The sequence below is a fragment of the Petaurus breviceps genome, unplaced genomic scaffold (assembly GCF_028583685.1).
Source record: "Petaurus breviceps papuanus isolate PSGF00001 unplaced genomic scaffold, PetGlider_PUasm1.0 213, whole genome shotgun sequence".
In the NCBI taxonomy this organism is placed as follows: domain Eukaryota; kingdom Metazoa; phylum Chordata; class Mammalia; order Diprotodontia; family Petauridae; genus Petaurus; species Petaurus breviceps.
Genome location: NW_027185860.1, coordinates 14,168,351 through 14,186,390, shown reverse-complemented (window position 1 = coordinate 14,186,390; position 18,040 = coordinate 14,168,351). Strand labels below are relative to the sequence as shown.

The window sequence follows — 18,040 nt, the reverse complement described above, 5'->3', positions numbered from 1 at the left end:
CCATTTCTTTTCCTTTACCTATTTTGAAAGCTATGCAGTAATTCTAATGACCTTTGTGTTCTGCTATACAAGGTTCTTATCATTTGCCAAAAGCAAAGGGAGAGGAGCTCCAAAGGGAGAGGAATATATGTATGTACCCCACAAACATGGCTTCCTACATTAATCTTTTCCTATCTGGACCCTGGGCAGTAGAGAAACAAATCCTTTTCATTCAATGATTAAGACCTATATAAAAAATAACCATAGAATTTTGATCTTGAATTAAATGGATAAAGTCAAGGGAGTTGGATTGAATCAAGAGTTCTAAACTTGGATAACATTTGATCCGGAGGATATGGAAAGCTTGTCAAGTGGATAGTGGCAATATTTCATAAATAACTTTATTATCCTTTTGAAATATTTAAAAACTCATAGTATTGTGAGAACAAATGTTATGTAGTAAAGTTTTTGTCATGAAAATCCATCTCTTTATTTTTATATTCATATGAATAGTAAATACTATAATTAGTTGCCTTTCATATGAAAGACAGGTTTTAGGAGAGTTTACTGAAAGCCAAAGCATGTGGTAACCAAAAAAGTTTGGTAACCTCTGCATTTGATATTATATTAAATCCATCCTAGCTCTTGGAATTTATCAGTAATTATTTATTGAGCATCTATTACAGGTAAGGCATTCTCTCTGAACTATATGTAACACTGCTGAATAAGGTTCTTTCTTACATGGAAATTTGCAAAATTTAGGGCATCAATATGATTTTGCCCAAACAAAATTTTTTATAGATTCCTTAAAATATAAGTTGGTATCTTGTTCATTTGGGAATGGAAAGATATCAACTTACTGGGGGCATTTATGCCGAAATATACATACTGTTTATGCATAAGCACACATACATGCATACATACATACATATATAAAAACACAAATATATGTGCATGTGTATATGTATATACACATATATCTGTTGTGGAAAATAATCTCTGTGTCTTTATTTCCTCATATGTCAAGAGAAATTTTCCATAGTTGGACTTTATTAAGAAAACAAACAAGACCCACAACTCTTTAGATGATCTAAGTTCATGCCTCACTTCTACGACCAAATAACTTTGTGACCTTAGGCGGTAAATAGTTTTTTAAGTCCTCCGGGTCTCATCTGCTTCCTCATTTCTAAAATAAGAGGATCATACTAGTTTAATACTTAAGTTCTTCTTTGCTATGAAATTTGACAACTCTATTGCAATAATTCTGGAACAGAAAAATACTGAATAGAGGAATCAACAGTTGATAGCTAGTGACTTGAGAAGAGATAACAGAAATGACTCTGCCAGCAGATCTGAGAACTCAGGGGAATTCAGTTTCCCTAATTGGAACATATGTTCCCAAACTGTTTATTTAATATATATGCAAACATCGAAATACACAAGTGCAATGAATACCATCAATCTAAAAGCTCTATTTTTCTAAAGAAAAAATAAAAAAATTTTCCTTTAAACCCTAGTAAGTAGCCCTAAAGATCTTAGATGCTGGAAACATTACAGCAACTGTACAATAGAACTTTGAAAATTCTGAAACTGTTTGGACTGGGAATTCAATATTAATTTCAGTATATTCTCCATCAAGTTTTTTTTTTTTTAAAGCAATTGAAGTTACGTAACTTGCTCAAGGTTACATGGCCAGTTATTTCTGGGTGTGGTGCTAAGTATCTGAGCCGGATTCGATCCCCAGGTCATTCTGACACTGGGGCGGGTGCTCTTACTCGCTGTGCTACCTAGGTGCCCCAAGTGAGTTGTTTGAGGTTTCTTTTTTTTTTTGCTTATTTGGGGGGGGGAGGGCAATTGGGGTTAAGTGACTTGCCCAAGGTCACACGGCTAGTAAGTGTTAAGTGTCTGAGGCTGGATTTGAACTCAGTTCCTCTTGACTCCAGGGCCAGTGCTCTACTCACTGCACCACCTAGCCGTCCCCTCAATCAAGTTTTAATACTGTAGCATAAAAAAAAGAGCAGGGATCTTATTATACATATTTTCTTGAGTAAAACAAGCTTTGGTTTAAATATATGTGTGTGTATACACATACATACATACTATATATGTGTGTGCATATATGTATATGTGTGTATATATATATATATATATAATGGTAATGTTATTTAAATTCGAAGACCCCTTTTTGTATTGGCAAGTAAGCAGGTACTTAGCATTTAGTAACTAATCAAACCTCTGTGAAAGAAACATAAGGAATGAACCCCTGTTCCTGATGTGACAGGAACGGGTTGGCTGAAACAGGAAGTAGCTAATGCTGTGTGTATGTAAGGAAAAGCCCCAGAAAGGAAGGGTCAGAATGTCTTGGGACCAGCATCTGGAGGCAGAGCAGCTAGAGAAGAGAAATGAGAATTGAGAACTGAGTCAGAATTTCCTGAGAACTTGTGATGGTGGAGCTTCTTCTGAAGAGGAGCCCAGGAGGCTAAAGAGGAGCCCGGCAACACAGGAGCCTTTGCACTCCTCCCCCCCCCACACACACCCCAAGAATGAATAAAGTTATTCTGATTTTTTGATCCAGCTGCAGAAGACTGAGGGAGCAAGACCAGAATGCTAAGACTTTATCTGCTTGTGGCTTGGTTGAGTCTTGAATTCCTGGGAACAGAAACTGTGAAGGGTTTGAGATGGACTAGACCCTGTGAACTTCAGTGTGGAGCAGAACTTACACGGAGAGCTAGACAAGGAAGTGGGAGCTGTCTGCCTTTGAATCCAGGTGACTGTTTGGTGGATTCAAGTAGGAGTTGTTTGCCTTGAAGTCAAGATGAAAAGACCTCTCCATGGGTACTGAGTAGTGATGAAACTGTGGTTTACTAGTGACCTAGGGGTGGAGGGTTTGTGTATTTTCTAATGATTGTACTTAGTGATTAATGACACTTAGTAATTGATTGCTGATAGAGTTAACTTAGTGTGCCCCATGACTTTGACTATTGTACCTTGAGATGATTGTTCTTTGTGGCCACTATGGTGGAAACTATGTGGCCATTTTAATGATAAGCTGTTGTGAATACTATATTGTGATTTTCTGTGATAAATTGTAATATTTTAAAAGTCAGGAGAACCCAGTCCTAATCTTTGCTTTTCCTCCTTCAATATGCTCCTTTGTCTCTCTGTTTCCCCATTTAGAAATCTGATTTTAGTAACAATCAAATTAGGATATGCTTTGAAAGGGTTTTTTTTTTATCACTAAGAAAATTCAATGCATTTTTGACAATTGGCATAGTGTAAAAATTGCTGACCTGAGAGTTAGGAGATTAGGTTTCTAATTCTAGCCCCACTACAAACTTGCTGGGTGATTGTGGATAAGTAACTTACTCTCTCTGAGTTTGAGGATTTTGAATTAGAGGATCTCTAAAGTCCTCTCCTACTCAATGATTCTATGGCACTAGTCTACTTGAAAAAAATCATTGGAATTGCACACTGAAGACACTGCAAATGACTGATACTATTATTTTTCACGGGCTAAAATTATTGGACCTCTTCATATTCTCGTATATTTCTCCATATTTCTTCCTCACCTAACAAAATGATACTTAAACGTATACAGAGATATAAGAAGGGTCTATGATTTTATCGATGTCTGACAACATTGTGGCTATGTCTTCTTCTATCAGTTCATATCAAAGACTGAAGGTTGAAGAAGATCCCAGACCATGTGATTCAGTAGATAAGTACAGGGAAGTGCTTAAGGCACAAGTAAGTCAAAAGATATGCCCAGAGTGACACAGCCTAGTAAGTGTCAGAGGTGGGAAATGAACACGTATTTCTCTGATGCTAAGCTCAACACTCTATCCATGACAACACAAGTGACATCTTTGAAATATTTTAAAATTTTACAGAAGGGTCCTTGTAAATTCTCATATTAATGATCACATCACCAAATCACAAGTGTAGTCAATGTACTAAAGAGGAAAATATATCTTGCAAATGATGCACAGGACCATGAGGTAACTGGACAGCTCATGGAGTTGTTTGGACAATCTTACCTATAATATTTAAAATAATCTTACATCAGGAAGAAATAATTGCTTTATAAAACAATTAAGTGTATACACACATAGTTTATCTAAGCAAGAATGTCTAGACTTCTATAATAGTATTATCTATTACACTACAGACAATGAATCTGAATCTGAAAGGCAAGAAGTCAATGAATCTGACTTGAAAGTGGCATTTAGGTTTGTAGCTCTAAAACTGAAAGTACCTCGGAGGCCATTTTATCTACTTCCCCTCCTACATTCTACAGATGAGGAAAATAATGTCAACTGAGATTAATTAGTCCACTAGCCACGATCACTATTGTTGCTTGGTTGGTTCAGCCATGTCCAATTCTTTGTGACCTCATTTAGGGTTTTCTTGGCAAAGATGACAGAGTATTTGCCATTTCCTTCTCCAGTTAATTTTATTGATAGGCAACTAAGACTAACAAGGTTAAGTGACTTGTCCAGGGCCATACAGTTTGTAAGTGTCCAAGGTCAGATCTGAATTCAGTAATTTAAGTATTTTTTTACTCCATGCCTGGTTGTCTATACACCTAACTGTCACAGACAGGTAAGTAGTATTAGAAGGTCAGCTACAACTCAAGTTCCCTGATTAGAGAAGCAGACCAGTTTCTATTCTATCGCCCTGACATAGAGATCACCTAATCTGAGCCTTTTTTAACAGGTGAAGAGAGTGATGTTCAGAAAGGGTAAATTTATTGCTTGATTAGTTGGTGACAATTACTAGGCTGCAGGTCTCCAGGTCCAGTATTCTTTCCATTATAGAAAAAAATTGCCTGATTTTATCATATTTATTAATTGGGAAAACAAAATCCCCCTCTAATGTTAAATATGCACTATAAGCATAAAGTTAAGAAAAAAAAATTTGTGCTCTGTCATTAAGAGATTTTGATCAAATTACAGCTTCTAACTGAACAACACTTTCTGTAGTTTTCTGAAATATACACACTAATATACATGTAGATTATATAGTTGGATATACATATAGATCCACATATTTATATGTGTATGTATATATATGTATGTGTATGTATACACATAAGTGTGTATCTTTCTACACACATTCATATTAACATACACAGGGACAGCTAGGTGGTGCAGTGGATAAAGCACTGGGCTTGGAATCAGGAATATTCATCTTCCTAAATTCAAATCCAGCCTCAGACACTTGCTATCTCTGTGTCCCTAGGCAAGTCACTTAATTCTGCCTGCCTCAGTTGCTCACCTGTAAAATGAGCTTGGAAAGGAAATGGCAAACCATTCCAGTATATTTTATGAGAAAATCCCAAAATTGGTTCATGAAAGTTGAACATGATTTAAACAACTGAAAAACAACAAAAATCCATACATGTGTGCATCATATATGGACACATATATGTGTATTTGTACATGCATACATGTATGTGTATATCTATCTATCTATCTATCTGTCTGTCTGTCTATCTAGGGATACAGATCTGTAGTAAGCCACATTTTAACAACTACCAGGTATAATATGATAAAATGCACAGAAAACTGGACTGGGTGGCAAGACACCTAGATTCTAGTCCTAACTCGTTCCTAGTGTTAGGCAATTGAACTGTAATGACTCAGCAGTTAAAAAACTCTGAGAATGTAAAATGAAGTAATTTGAAGTAAAATGGACTAAATAATCCACAGAATCCCTTCTCACTCCATGATTCTAAGATAAAAACCATGTCTTTTTTCCAAATTAAAAAAACAATGTTTTCCATAAACTTCATAGCACTTCATAGCACTACAATGTACTAATGCATTATGCCAGGAGTTTCGTTGCAAGGGTGCGGTGTCTAACAAAGCAGCCTCCTTCCCTTTTCCATTATCCTTTTATCTCTCACCTTTTCATAGTACTTGACCTCGTAGTCCAGGATGATCCCATTAGGATGTTCAGGTTCTTGCCAAGATAACGATACACTGTTTCTAGATGTCCGGTCCTTTCTAATTATTGTGACAGGTGATGGAGCTGCAAAGGGAGTTTGGAGGAAAAGGTGGGGGGGGGGCATAAGGAGGGGGAAAGGAAGAGAGCAAAGCAAACAGAGTTTATCACTGTTCTAATCCTTGGCAAGGAGGCATTGTTTCCATTTAAAACACTCAAGTACAAATCTGGCCCCATATCAAGAGTCAGCAGCTGGATTCTGGTCCTGGCACAAATGACTTGAAGCAAGCTGTCCTGAAGGAAAATGAGCTGAAATTTTCTGTTACTAGCGGCAAGTGAGCAGATGTTTTCAATCTGCTACTATAATGTAAGCAACAAAATAAAATACATTTGATATATTAAAAAAGAACAAAACAACAGGACTACCTATTTGTTATAATGTTGCAACATTATTATTACCAGATTCCCTAGTTCACTGATAACATTTTCATATGCAACTTTACAACAGGCCTGGAATAAATTATTTGTAAGGAGTCCTGTGATATTCATAGGTAATAGTAGTTTTAACATAATGTAGAAAATAAATGATTCATGACTTGATCTAGTAATTCATTACTTCTGATGCAAATTTATCGTAAGTAAAACTATACACACACAGAGAAACTTCCACTGTAGTCCTAATCTGTCTCATCATGACATGGAAATGCCCCAGGATTTTGAAGACTGGTTTGGCAGGTCTCAAACTCTGACAGAGTCTATTAAAATAAAAGGACTTATGACATTTATCTGCCAGCAGTCTTTTCTGAGAAATAATCTACACAGTTCATAAAGGTTCAGTACCAGAGAGTTGGACAAAATGAAATAACTATTTATTTTTGCTGGCCACGAATCATAAAGCATGTCTATTAAGGCATATAAATGCTATCATTTGCATCTATGAAGAGAATAGACACCACCAATGAGATTGCAGTGAATAGAAGAATCAAAACTTAAAGAAAACAATGTCATTTGATAGATTGTTGTGTGTCAGCATACTGGCGGAAGTTGGCAGATTTCAGTTAACCCTCTACACCTGAACAATGTTAGCCAAGTCTGGGAAGTTGTGTGGAAGACCTGAAGCAATGTGAATCAACTTCGTCTGAATCCAGGTGAAAGGATATAGGATTTACTTGTATCCCCTTCCGACAAGAAGAGTATAAAGTAATTTTTAAGGTTTTGGTTAAAAGTTCTTGAAAACCCAGAGAAATCCCTTTACTACTTTTCTTTTTTTACCTTAACAAATGCTTTACTAATTTCTAGTTTACATCATTCATTTCCACAAGATTTTGAGTTACAAATTTTCTCCCTGTCTTTCCCCTACCCACCACCCTAAAAATGGTGATCCCACTGGATATACCCTCCACCAATCTGCTCTCTCCCATATCTTCACCCACCCCCTTTCAATTTTCCAGTAAAGAACAGTGGATCTCTATGCTCCAGTGCCTGTATACCTTATTTCCCTGTTACATGAAAAATAATATTAATAATAGTATATATATATACATATATATATATATAACATTTGATTTTAAAACTTTGAATTCCAGATGCATTCCCTTCCTCCATTGTCACCCACCCTTATTGGGAAAACATGCAATTCAATAAAGATTGTACATGTGTAGCTATGCAAAATATTTCCATAGTGGATATATTGTAAAAGATCGACTATATTTCCCTCCCTCCTATCCCACCTCCCACTTTTTCTATTCTCCATATTGATCTTGTCCCTTTTCAAAAGTGGGTGCTTCCAACTTCTCTCCCCACCCCAGCCTGCCTTCCCTTCCATAATCCATCCTTTCATCCCTTTCCCCCCTACTATCCTGTAGGGTGAGATACACTATTTAGTGTGTATGTCATTCCCTCCCTAAGCCAAATTCAATGACAATCAAGTTGACCCATTCCCTTTTGCCTTCCTGTTCTTCCCCTCCACTGTAATCATTTTCCCTTGACTCTTCTATATGAGATAGTTTACACCATTTTATCTCTCCTGATCTCCTCTCCTTATATTCCTTTCTCACCTTTTAATTTCATCCTTTAAGTATTATCCCTTCCTGTTAAATTGGTCCTGTGCCCTCTTTCTATGTATACCTGTACACATATATACACACACTCATATATGTATTCATAAGCCTCCTACATAGACACACACACACACATATATATATATATATATGCCTATATGTATACACACACATTTCTATTCTCTTCAACTATTCTCATACTGAGAAAAGTTTCATGAGTTACAATGATAATTTTGCCAAGTAGGAATGTAAGCACTTCAACTCTAATAAGGTCCTTCTGATTTTTTTTCCCTGTTTACCTTCTCATGCTTCTTGTATCTGAATATCAAATTTTCTATTCAACTCTGGTGTTTTCATCAAAAATGCTTGAAAGTCCTCTATTCTATTGGATGACTATATTTTCCCCTGAAACATGATGTTCACTTTTGCTGAGTAGGTGATTCTTGGTTTTAATCCCAGCTCCATTGACGTCCAGAATATCATATTACAAGCCCTTCCATCCCTCAGTATAGAAGCTTCCAGAACCTGTGTTATCCTGATTGTATTTCCACAATATTCAAATTGTTTCTTCCTGGCTGCTTGTAATATTCTCTCCTTGATCTGGGAATTCCAGAACCTGGTTATAATATTCCTAGTTTTCTTTTAGGGATCTTTTTCAGGAGGTGATTGGTGGATTCATTCAACCTCTATTTTGCCCTTTGGTTCTAAAACATCAGGGCAGTTTTTCTTAAGAATTTATCGAAGCATAATTTCCAGGTTTTTTTTTTTTTTAAAGCAATTGGGGTTAAGTAATTTGCTCAAGGTTACACGGCCAGTTATTTCTGGGTGTGGTACTAAGTATCTGAGCCCGGATTTGATCCCCAGGTCATCCCTACACTGGAGCCGGTGGTCTTACTCGCTGTGCTACCTAGCCGCCCCAAGTTCTCTTTTTGATCAAGGCTTTCAGGTAGTCCGATAATTTTTAAATTATCTCTCCTGTATCTATTTTCCAGGTCAGGGATTTTCCCAATGAGATATTTCACATTGCCTTCTATTCTTTTATTTGTTTGGATCTGTTTAATAGTATCTTGATTTCTCATAAAGTCACTACCTTCCATTTGCTCCAATCTAATTCTGAAGCAATAATTCCCTTCAGTGAACTTTTGAGATTCTTTTTCCATCTGGCAAATTCGACTTTTTAAGTCATTCTTCTCCTCATTGCCTTTTTAATCCTCTTTTCCCATCTGAGTTAGTCTATTTTTTAAGGTGTTATTTTCTTCAGTCAGGTTGTTGACTTTCATTTCATAATTTTCTTGCATCATTCTCATTTCGCTTCCCAATTTTTCCTCCACTTCTCTTATTTGGTTTTCAAAATCCTTTTTAAGTGCTCTATGGCCTGTAACCAGCTCATATTTTTCTTCGAAACTTTTGGTGCAGGAGTTCTGACTTCGTTGTCTTCTTGCTGTTCCATGCTTTGATCCTTTGTGTCCCCAAAATAAGAGTGTAAAGCTGGATTGCTTTGCTTTCTTTGCTTGCTCATGTTACCACTCAATTACTTGACTTTGACCTTTTTGCCACAGTAAGACTCTGCTACCAGACAGGGGAGCTTTGTCCCAATTGCTGGGGTTTTCACAGCTGCTGGAGCTGTTATTTGGGTGCCCTCTCTGAGTTTTCACACATTCTGGCTCACTGGTTCCACACCCCAGGACCTCTACCCTATACTGCAATCCAGATCCAAGCAGGTTAAAGCAAGAGCAATTGCCCCTCAGAATGATCATTTGGTCCCCCTACAATCTGCAAGCCAGGAGTTGAAGCTTTCATATGGTGGCAGCTGCACAGCTACATAACTTAAAAGGGCTTCTCCCTCCAGAGGAGACTGCACTCTGACCACACTCCTGAATTACCAGATCCCAAAGTCCACACTGCACTGACCTCTCACATTTTCCTTTGCATCTATGTATTGATAATTCAGAGAAACTGACACAGCTGCTGATGATCTGAACTCTCTCCAGCTAGCAGCTGGTTGTGGCCACTCTGAGGCTAAAACTTCCAGATAACTTGGGGCTGGTCTTGGCTCCCAGAGTATTGTGCTGGCTTCTTCTTATAGGCCTGCTGAGCTGTCCTCAGTGGGAGGTTAGCTTCTCTGTGGCATTTTTTGGGTTCTCTAGTTCCAAAGTTTGTCTAGAGTCATTTTTTACATGAATTGGAGGAGGTGGAAGCCGAAGCTGCTCTGAAGTCATGTTTCTACTCCACCATCTTGACTCTGCCCCATTCCTTTAATACCTTTAAACCTCTTTTTTGTGTCAGTTTTATTGTATGTATTTCTATGCTCTGGACTGCTTTTTTGGAGAATTGCTTCTACCAGAGGTTATTGGAATATGATTTTTGTAAATGGACTATATTTCTAAAAGGCAGAGTAATCTATTGTACCAGGTATAGGAGAGGAACCCAAACAGAATAAGGCAATGAATGCTGTAGGTGTGACAAATAATTTTCAGAATTTTGCAGTTTACCCTCTGATGTCATGATATTATAACATTAACCAGAAAAATCCAGAGGTGACGTACACCATTTCCATATTATCAAATATACAGCATAAAAAAACAATAAATAACAAGTTAGATTCCAAACATCAGTTTGAAATATAATTTATTTTACAAATTTTAGCTTTAGTGGTTTTTTTTTAATATTGCATATATAGATAAAGTTGGAAAGCAGTGCCTTTCTGAACTAGTGGACTTCAAGTCCACTTTTTAGATCCTTTTTATTTTCTCCATACTTAAGAAAAATGAAAGGGTTTTAGAAGTCTTCTAGCTTCATTATATTTTGGTTTCTTTTCATGTGCCACAAGGTAGATGCTTACTTTAGTATGGTCCTCATATCAAGTCTTTGAGCCTATAAAGACTGAACTAACCCCTCAAGTTTAAAACCCTGGAGATATAAATAAGGCTTATAATTTTTATTTTCTATGGCACCAAACTATATTTATAAAATAGTGGATAGTGAAGCACTTCTGCAGTTTATTAATTAATCATTAATCTGATGACATTAATCATATATTGTTGTATGCCTCACCATGGTATGGAGGTGATCCTAAATTTTCGAAGCAAGCCTGGTTTTAAGGTTGCATAATTATCTCTGTATGGTGATGAATGAATGAATGAATAAAGGATTGAAAAATCACATTATTTAGGCCTAAATATGTACTAAGCACTTTGGTATGTACTTGGAAAACAAAGAAAAACAAGATAAACTAAGCTCAAGGATCTCACATTTTACCTGAAGGATACAACACTCAGCAATGTCCAATGGTTATTAAGGCTCAGTATTGGCATGTCTCATGTCAATGTCTGGGTTTCTGAAGGGTATATTGGAAGGTAAATGATCAGACCCAGTAGACTTGAGGGTGTAACATCAGGGAAGGTAAGTCATGATAGAACTTAGTGGTTAGTAGTAGGGTAAATAGTAAGGTCTAGTGGATTTCTAACTTAACAGAAGGATCCTGGGTGGTGATTTCCTACTCAACTGTGAATTGTCAATGTATTAAGATAAAGGGGACTGGAGTGTCCTGATCTAAAAACTTTGGGAAGGAAAGAATGGCTCCGAGAGTTAGAGTAGGGTTGTAGACCCTACTCCCTGATGCATGAGTGGAATTTGGGAGAGAAGAAAAATATCCACTTAGGGAACACTGACAAAAAATGCAGCAAGGGCTTCTTATAATCTACAATTCTGAATGAGATAAAGCTGGAGAAGAGGGCAATATGCTTCTCCTGTTGCTGTCATGAATTTTTCCCCCATAGCAATTAACAAATAATGACATTTTTTAGTAGGAAATGTATGTGGATAGAGGGTCTTGCCTGAAAGTCAGGAAGCCTGAGTTCAAATCCTGCCTCAAACATCTGTTATCTGGGTGCAAGTTACTTAACTATGTTGCCTCAGTTCCTCATGTGTAAAATGAGTTGGAGAAGGAAATGGAAAACTACTCCAGCATCTAAGCCCAGAAAACTCTAAATGGGGTCATGAAGAGTCAGAGACAAATGAACAACAAATGAAAAGCAGTCACGGTAGGAGACATAGCCCAACTCCTCAGTACAGTTTTTCTTTTAAAGTCATGAACCCACGGATGGGCTCGGGGGACTAAAGGCCTAGGACACGGAAATCTTTTCTGCCTAGCCTGGCTACTAAATAAGCATGAAGAGTAGAAGGTCTCTGATGCTTGTAACACGGATCACAACGGGGGCAGAGCCAAGACGGGACGGTAGAAGCACAACCTTGGGGAGAGCTCCTGCTCTAATCACTTCCAATACATGTAAAAAAAAATGACCTTACAAAAAGGCAATGAGGAGAAGACTGCCTTAAAAAGCCGAATTTGCCAGATGGAAAAAGAATCTCAAAACCTCGCTGAAGAGAATCATTCCTTCAGAATTAGATTGGAGCAAACGGAAGCTAGTGACTTTATGAGGAATCAAGATGCTGTCAAACAGATCCAAACAAATGAAAGAAGAGAAGGCAGTGTGAAATATCTCATGGGAAAAACCACTGACCTGGAAAATAGATCCAGGAGAGATAATTTAAAATTATTGGACAAACTGATAGCCACTATCAATAAAAGAACCTAGAAATCATTCTCCAAGAAATTCCCAAGGAAAACTGCCCTGATGTTTTAGAAACAGAAGGCAAAATAAAGGTTGAAAGAATCCACCGATCACCTCCTGAAAAAAATCCCAAGAAGAAACCTCCTAGGAATATCATAGCCAGGTTCTGAAATTCCCAGTTCAAGGAGAGAATATTATAAGAAGCCAGGAAGAAACAATTTGAATATTGTGGAATCACAATCAGGATAACCCAGGATCTGGCAGCTTCTACAATGAGGGATCGAAAGGCTTGGAATATGATATTCTGCAGGTCAAAGGAGCTGAGATTAAAACCAAGAATCACCTACCCAGCAAAACGGAGTATCATGTTTCAAGGGAAAAATATGGTTATTCAGTGGAATAGAGGACTTTCAAGCATTCTTGATAAAAACAACAACATGTTGAATAGAAAATTTGACATCCAGATACAAGAAGCAAGAGAAGCATGAGAAGGTAAACAGGGAAAAGAAATCATAAGGAACTTATGAGAGTTGAACTATTTACATTCCTACATGGTAAAATGATAATTGTAACTGATAAAACTTTTTCTCAGTATGAAAATAATTGAAGGGAATGTGTATATATACATATATATGTGTATAAAGGCATATGGTCATATGAATTGATATGTGAATGTGTGTATATATGTTTATAAGTATACATAGATAGAGGGCAGGACCAATTGAATAGGAAGGGATGTTTCTTAAAAGGTGAAATTAATAGGTAAGAGAGGAATATAATGAGAGGAGTTGGGGAGAGACAAAATGGAGTAAACTATCTCATATAGAAGAGGCAAGGGAAATTGTTACAATGGAGGGGAAGAACAGGAAGGCAAAAAGGCAAAACCTTATTCTCATTGAATCTGGTTCAGGAGGGAATGACATACACACTAAATAGGATATCTCACCCTACAGGAGAGTAGGGGGGAAGCAGATGAGAGGGGGGATGATGGAAGGGAGGGCAGGCTGGGGGGGAGGGAAATTGGAAGCACCTACTTTTGAAAAGAGATAGGATCAAAGTAGAGAATAAAACAAGTGGGAGGTAGGATAGGAGGGAGGGAAATACAGTCAGTCTTTTACAATATATCTACTATGGTAATGTTTTGCATAGCTGCACATGTACAACCTATTCTGAACTGCTTATCTTCCCAATAAGGGTAGGTGACAAGGGAGGAAGGGAATGAATCTGGAATTCAAAGTTTTAAAATCAAATGCAATTTTACATGTAAGTGGGAAATAAGATGTACAGGCATTTGGGCATGAAGATCCACCACGCCCTACTGTAAAAGTCAGAGGGGGTATGGGAGAAGATATGGGAGGGAGCAGATTGGAGGAGGGAATATCCTGTGGGACCGCTATTTTGGGGTGGTGAGTAGGGGAAAAACGGGGAAAAAATTTTCTAAGTCAAAATCTGGTGGAAATGAATAATGTAAACCAGAAGTTAATAAAGAATTTGAAAAAAAAAAAGTCCCTAAACAAACTTAAGAGTTACAGAATCCACAAAGAGACAAAAAGAAGCAAATCTCCCACTGAAGGCAGCTTGGCAGGTGGACAAGAAGGGTCTATCCCACTGAGCTGGGAGCTGAGCATAGTCCCGCATGAGCTACGGTTCCAGACCTAGGGTGACCCCAAACAGCAGTGGTCAGAGCAGAATTCAGGAAAGTGAATAACCAGCAGCTGTGGTGGTTTCCAGACTTCTCAATCCATAATCACCAGACAAAGTAAAATGGCAGTGTGGAACTCTGTTGGAACAGGGGAGGATGGAAGATCATAATACAGTCCCTGTCGCCAGGGTGAGAAGCTTGAAGGCATGGTGGCTGTGCCTCCATGTGACTGCCTATGGAGCTCCTAGTCTACAGACTGTAGTTGGACCAAGCAACCAGAGAGAATCACTTTTGCTTTAACCTGCTTGGATCTGGATCACGGTCTTGGGTGGCAGTCGTAGGGTGTGTGGCCAGTGAGTCAGAGCTTGTGGGGGCTGTAGAGATGGTGCCATCCTAATACCCCAAGCAGCTGCCAAAACCCAGCAATTTTTAACAAAGCTCTCTACATTCTGGAAGCAGAGTTCTACCATGGCAAAGAACTCAAAAATCAAGTTAATTAGGTCCCAATATCAGCAAGCAAAAGAAGCATAAACTGACAAGTGAATCCTTTTTGGGGGACACAAAAGATGAAGGTACCGAGTGGGAGGAAGACACCAAAGTCAGAGCTCCTGCATCAAAAGCCTCCAAAAAAACATGAACAGCTTAAAGGCCATGGAGGAGCTCAAAAAGGACTTTGAAAATCAAGTAAGAGAAGTGGAGGAAAAATTGGGAAGAGAAATGAGAATGATGTGAGAAAATCTTGAAAAGCAAGTTAACAGCCTGCTAAAGGAGACCCAAAAATACACTGAAGAAAATAACACCTTAAAAAATAGACTAACTCAATGACAAAAGAGGTCCAAAAAGCCAGTGAGAAGAGTACCTTAAAAAAAGGTTAATTTGGCAGATGGAAAAGGAATTTTAAAAAGTCACTGAAGAGAATAACTCCTTCAAAATTAGATTGGAGGAACTGGAATCTAATGACTTTATGAGAAATTATGATACTATAAAACAGATCCAAACAAATGAAAGAATAGAAGGCAATGTGATATATCTCATTGGAAAAACCACTGACCTGGAAAATTGATCCAGGAGAGATAATTTAAAAATTATTGGACTACCTGAACGCCATAAAAAAAAAAAAGAATCTAGACACCACCTTTCAAGAAATTGTCAAGTAATAGTGCCCTGATATTCTAGAATCAGAGGGCATAATAGAAATCAAAAGGATTGTTCAATCGCCTCTTGAAAAATATCCTGAAAAGAAAACTCCTAGAAATATTATAGCCAAATTCCAGAGTTCCCAGGTCAAGGAGAAAATGATGTAAGCAATCAAGAAGAAACAATTTGAGTGCTGTGTAAACACAATAAGGATAACACAAGACCTAGCAGCTTCTACATTAAGGAATGAAATGGTTTGGAACATGATTTTCCAGACATCAAAGGAGTTAGGACTAAATCCAAGAATCACCTACCCAGCAAAACTGAGTATAATGGTACAGGGAAAATTATGGTCATTCAATGAAATTGAGGGTTTTCAAGCACTCTTGCGGCTACAGTATAAAGGACTTTAAACCCCAAAAGGGAACCACTGGAGTTTTCTAAGTAGCAGAGTGGAACGGTCAGACTTATTATTTTTAAAGAAAATAATTTTTTCAACTGTGTGGAAAATGAACTGAGGCAGGTAGACCAAAGAGGCAAGCTATTGCAATAATCCAGGTAAGAAGTGACAAAGGCCTGTACTAAGCTGGTAGCCATGTAAGTAGACAGAAGGATTCAAATTTAAGGGATGTTGCAAAGATAGAAACAAAATTGTGCAATCTATTGGACGTTTAGGATAAGAGTAAGGATTTAGGGCTACTGTGTAAGTTGTAAAATACAGAATTAAAGGGTGGTGTTACTTTTTAATGCAAATAGAAAAGTATAAAATAGGAATTATTTTAGGGATAAAGATAATGAATTCTGACTTCAATGTATTGAGTTTGAAAGGTCTTCAGGATGACCAATTTGAAATGTCCAGTGACCATGATGTGAGACTGGAGCTAAAGAGAAAAAAAAAAAGATTATATACATACATTTACACACACACACACACACACACACACACACACACACACACACACACACACCTTGGTGTCCTTTACATAGAACACTGAATAGAAAATAAATTCTTTAAACCCTTGGTAACAATAAGGATGTGAAGTTAGAGAATATACAGAGAGATTACAGGAGTGCCTAGCATGAAGCCTTAGAATACACTGAGAATAAAGGGACATGAGAGGAGCCAGCAAAGCAGACTGAGCACTGCTCAAGTAGATGGAAGGAAAAGAAGTCAAGTGCAGTATAAGGAAAGTATAAAGAGAGCGTATCCAAGAAAGGGTGGTCAACAGGTAAAAGGTTTCAGAGTTCAAACTGAGACAAGGTCAGCAAATTTGGCAGGGGTCACTGGTAACTCTAAAGGGGAGGTTCAATTGCATGAGGAAGTCTAAATTCAAATCCCAAGGTATTTAGAAGTTTTTAAGAAGAATGAAGGGTGTTCAGTGTTTACTCTAGGAGTTCAGTTAAAATAGGGAAGAAAGATACATGATAAGAGTCTAAGGGAATGGAAGGGTTTAGTTTTGGCTTTGTTGTCCTTTGTTTCTTTTCAGGTTTTAAAGAGAAGGTACACTTAAGCCTTATATTTAGGCAACAGAGAATGAGTAAAATAATTTAGCCAGAGATTATTGGGGGAAGCAATCAGCTGAAGGAGTTGGGAGATGTAATCAAGGCTATATATAGACAAGTTACCTTTGATGAGAATGACTAGCAATGTATTAGAAAGTGGAGTAAGCAAGGAGAGAAAGATTTTTGAGATGTAGAGAAAGGGGGCCTTCTGCCACTGGCCTTTACTTTTTCAGCAAATAATGAAGAGGGGCCCTCAGTTGAGAGGATGGGGGTGCAGAAAGAGTAAGGGATAGGAGGTTTTAGTAGAGAAGAGAAGGTTAGGGATAGCTTCTAGAGAGATTAAAATTTTTAAAAAAAATCAATTAACCTTCTAGATGGTACATCGGATAGAGCCTAGAGTCCAGAAGGCCTAAGTTCAAATCCAACCTCAGACACTTACAAGTCACTTCACCTCTGCCTATGTCAATTTCCTCAGCGGCAAAAAAAAAGGATCATAGTAGTAACTACATCTCAGAGTTATAATATTTGGGTACCTATATATGTAATATTGGTTAGCTAAGCTAAACCTCTCTCCCCATTAGTAAAAGGATTTGTCCTGCTACAGTGAAGGACCCAAATTTTCATATATTTATGCCTTTTCTCCTCAATTAGACTGAATTTCTTGAGATAAAAGATCAAGTCTTATTTATCTATGTATTTCCTTCAACACGTTAAACACAATATTCTGCACAAAGTAGACATTCAATAAATGTTGTGTTTAGGAGATAATTGATGTATTTTTAAAGTCCTAGCATCTACTATTTTTTTAATATTGCTACAATAGTTAAATCATGTGATTTCTCTGAAATTTAAATGCTTCATCTGCAAAATAGAAATAATAATAATATCTATCTTACCAATGTTATGGTGTCATGTGACCAACTAAACACTTCAATATTTTATGATATCCATGATATCATTGATGCTACTATTTCTTCCACTGGTAAAGAATATATTTCATGCCATTTTTTCCCATATTATTTCACAGATCTTCCATAGAAGACCTCATTTAATATCCTGTTGGCCTTCCTATAGGGCTCTTTACTTTTGAGATATTAAAATGAATTTTGGCTGATTGTCTGTTTTCCTTTGTTCATAGTACCCAATTGACCCACTTCCTTTTCTGATCATACATTTCATCTCTGTCATCATTAACAGAG

The 18,040-nt window shown here is 37.4% G+C and overlaps 1 protein-coding gene across 3 annotated transcripts in view; it reads right to left on the bottom strand.

Moving 5' to 3' along the window:
* Positions 1-18,040, bottom strand: part of EPHA3 (EPH receptor A3) — a 531,109-nt gene that overhangs the window by 113,240 nt on the left and 399,829 nt on the right. For all 3 annotated transcript variants that reach the window (XM_069093931.1, XM_069093930.1, XM_069093929.1), the window contains exon 6: positions 5,888-6,012. In XM_069093931.1, coding sequence (XP_068950032.1) covers positions 5,888-6,012 — 125 coding nt within the window. The remainder of the gene's footprint in view (positions 1-5,887; positions 6,013-18,040) is intronic.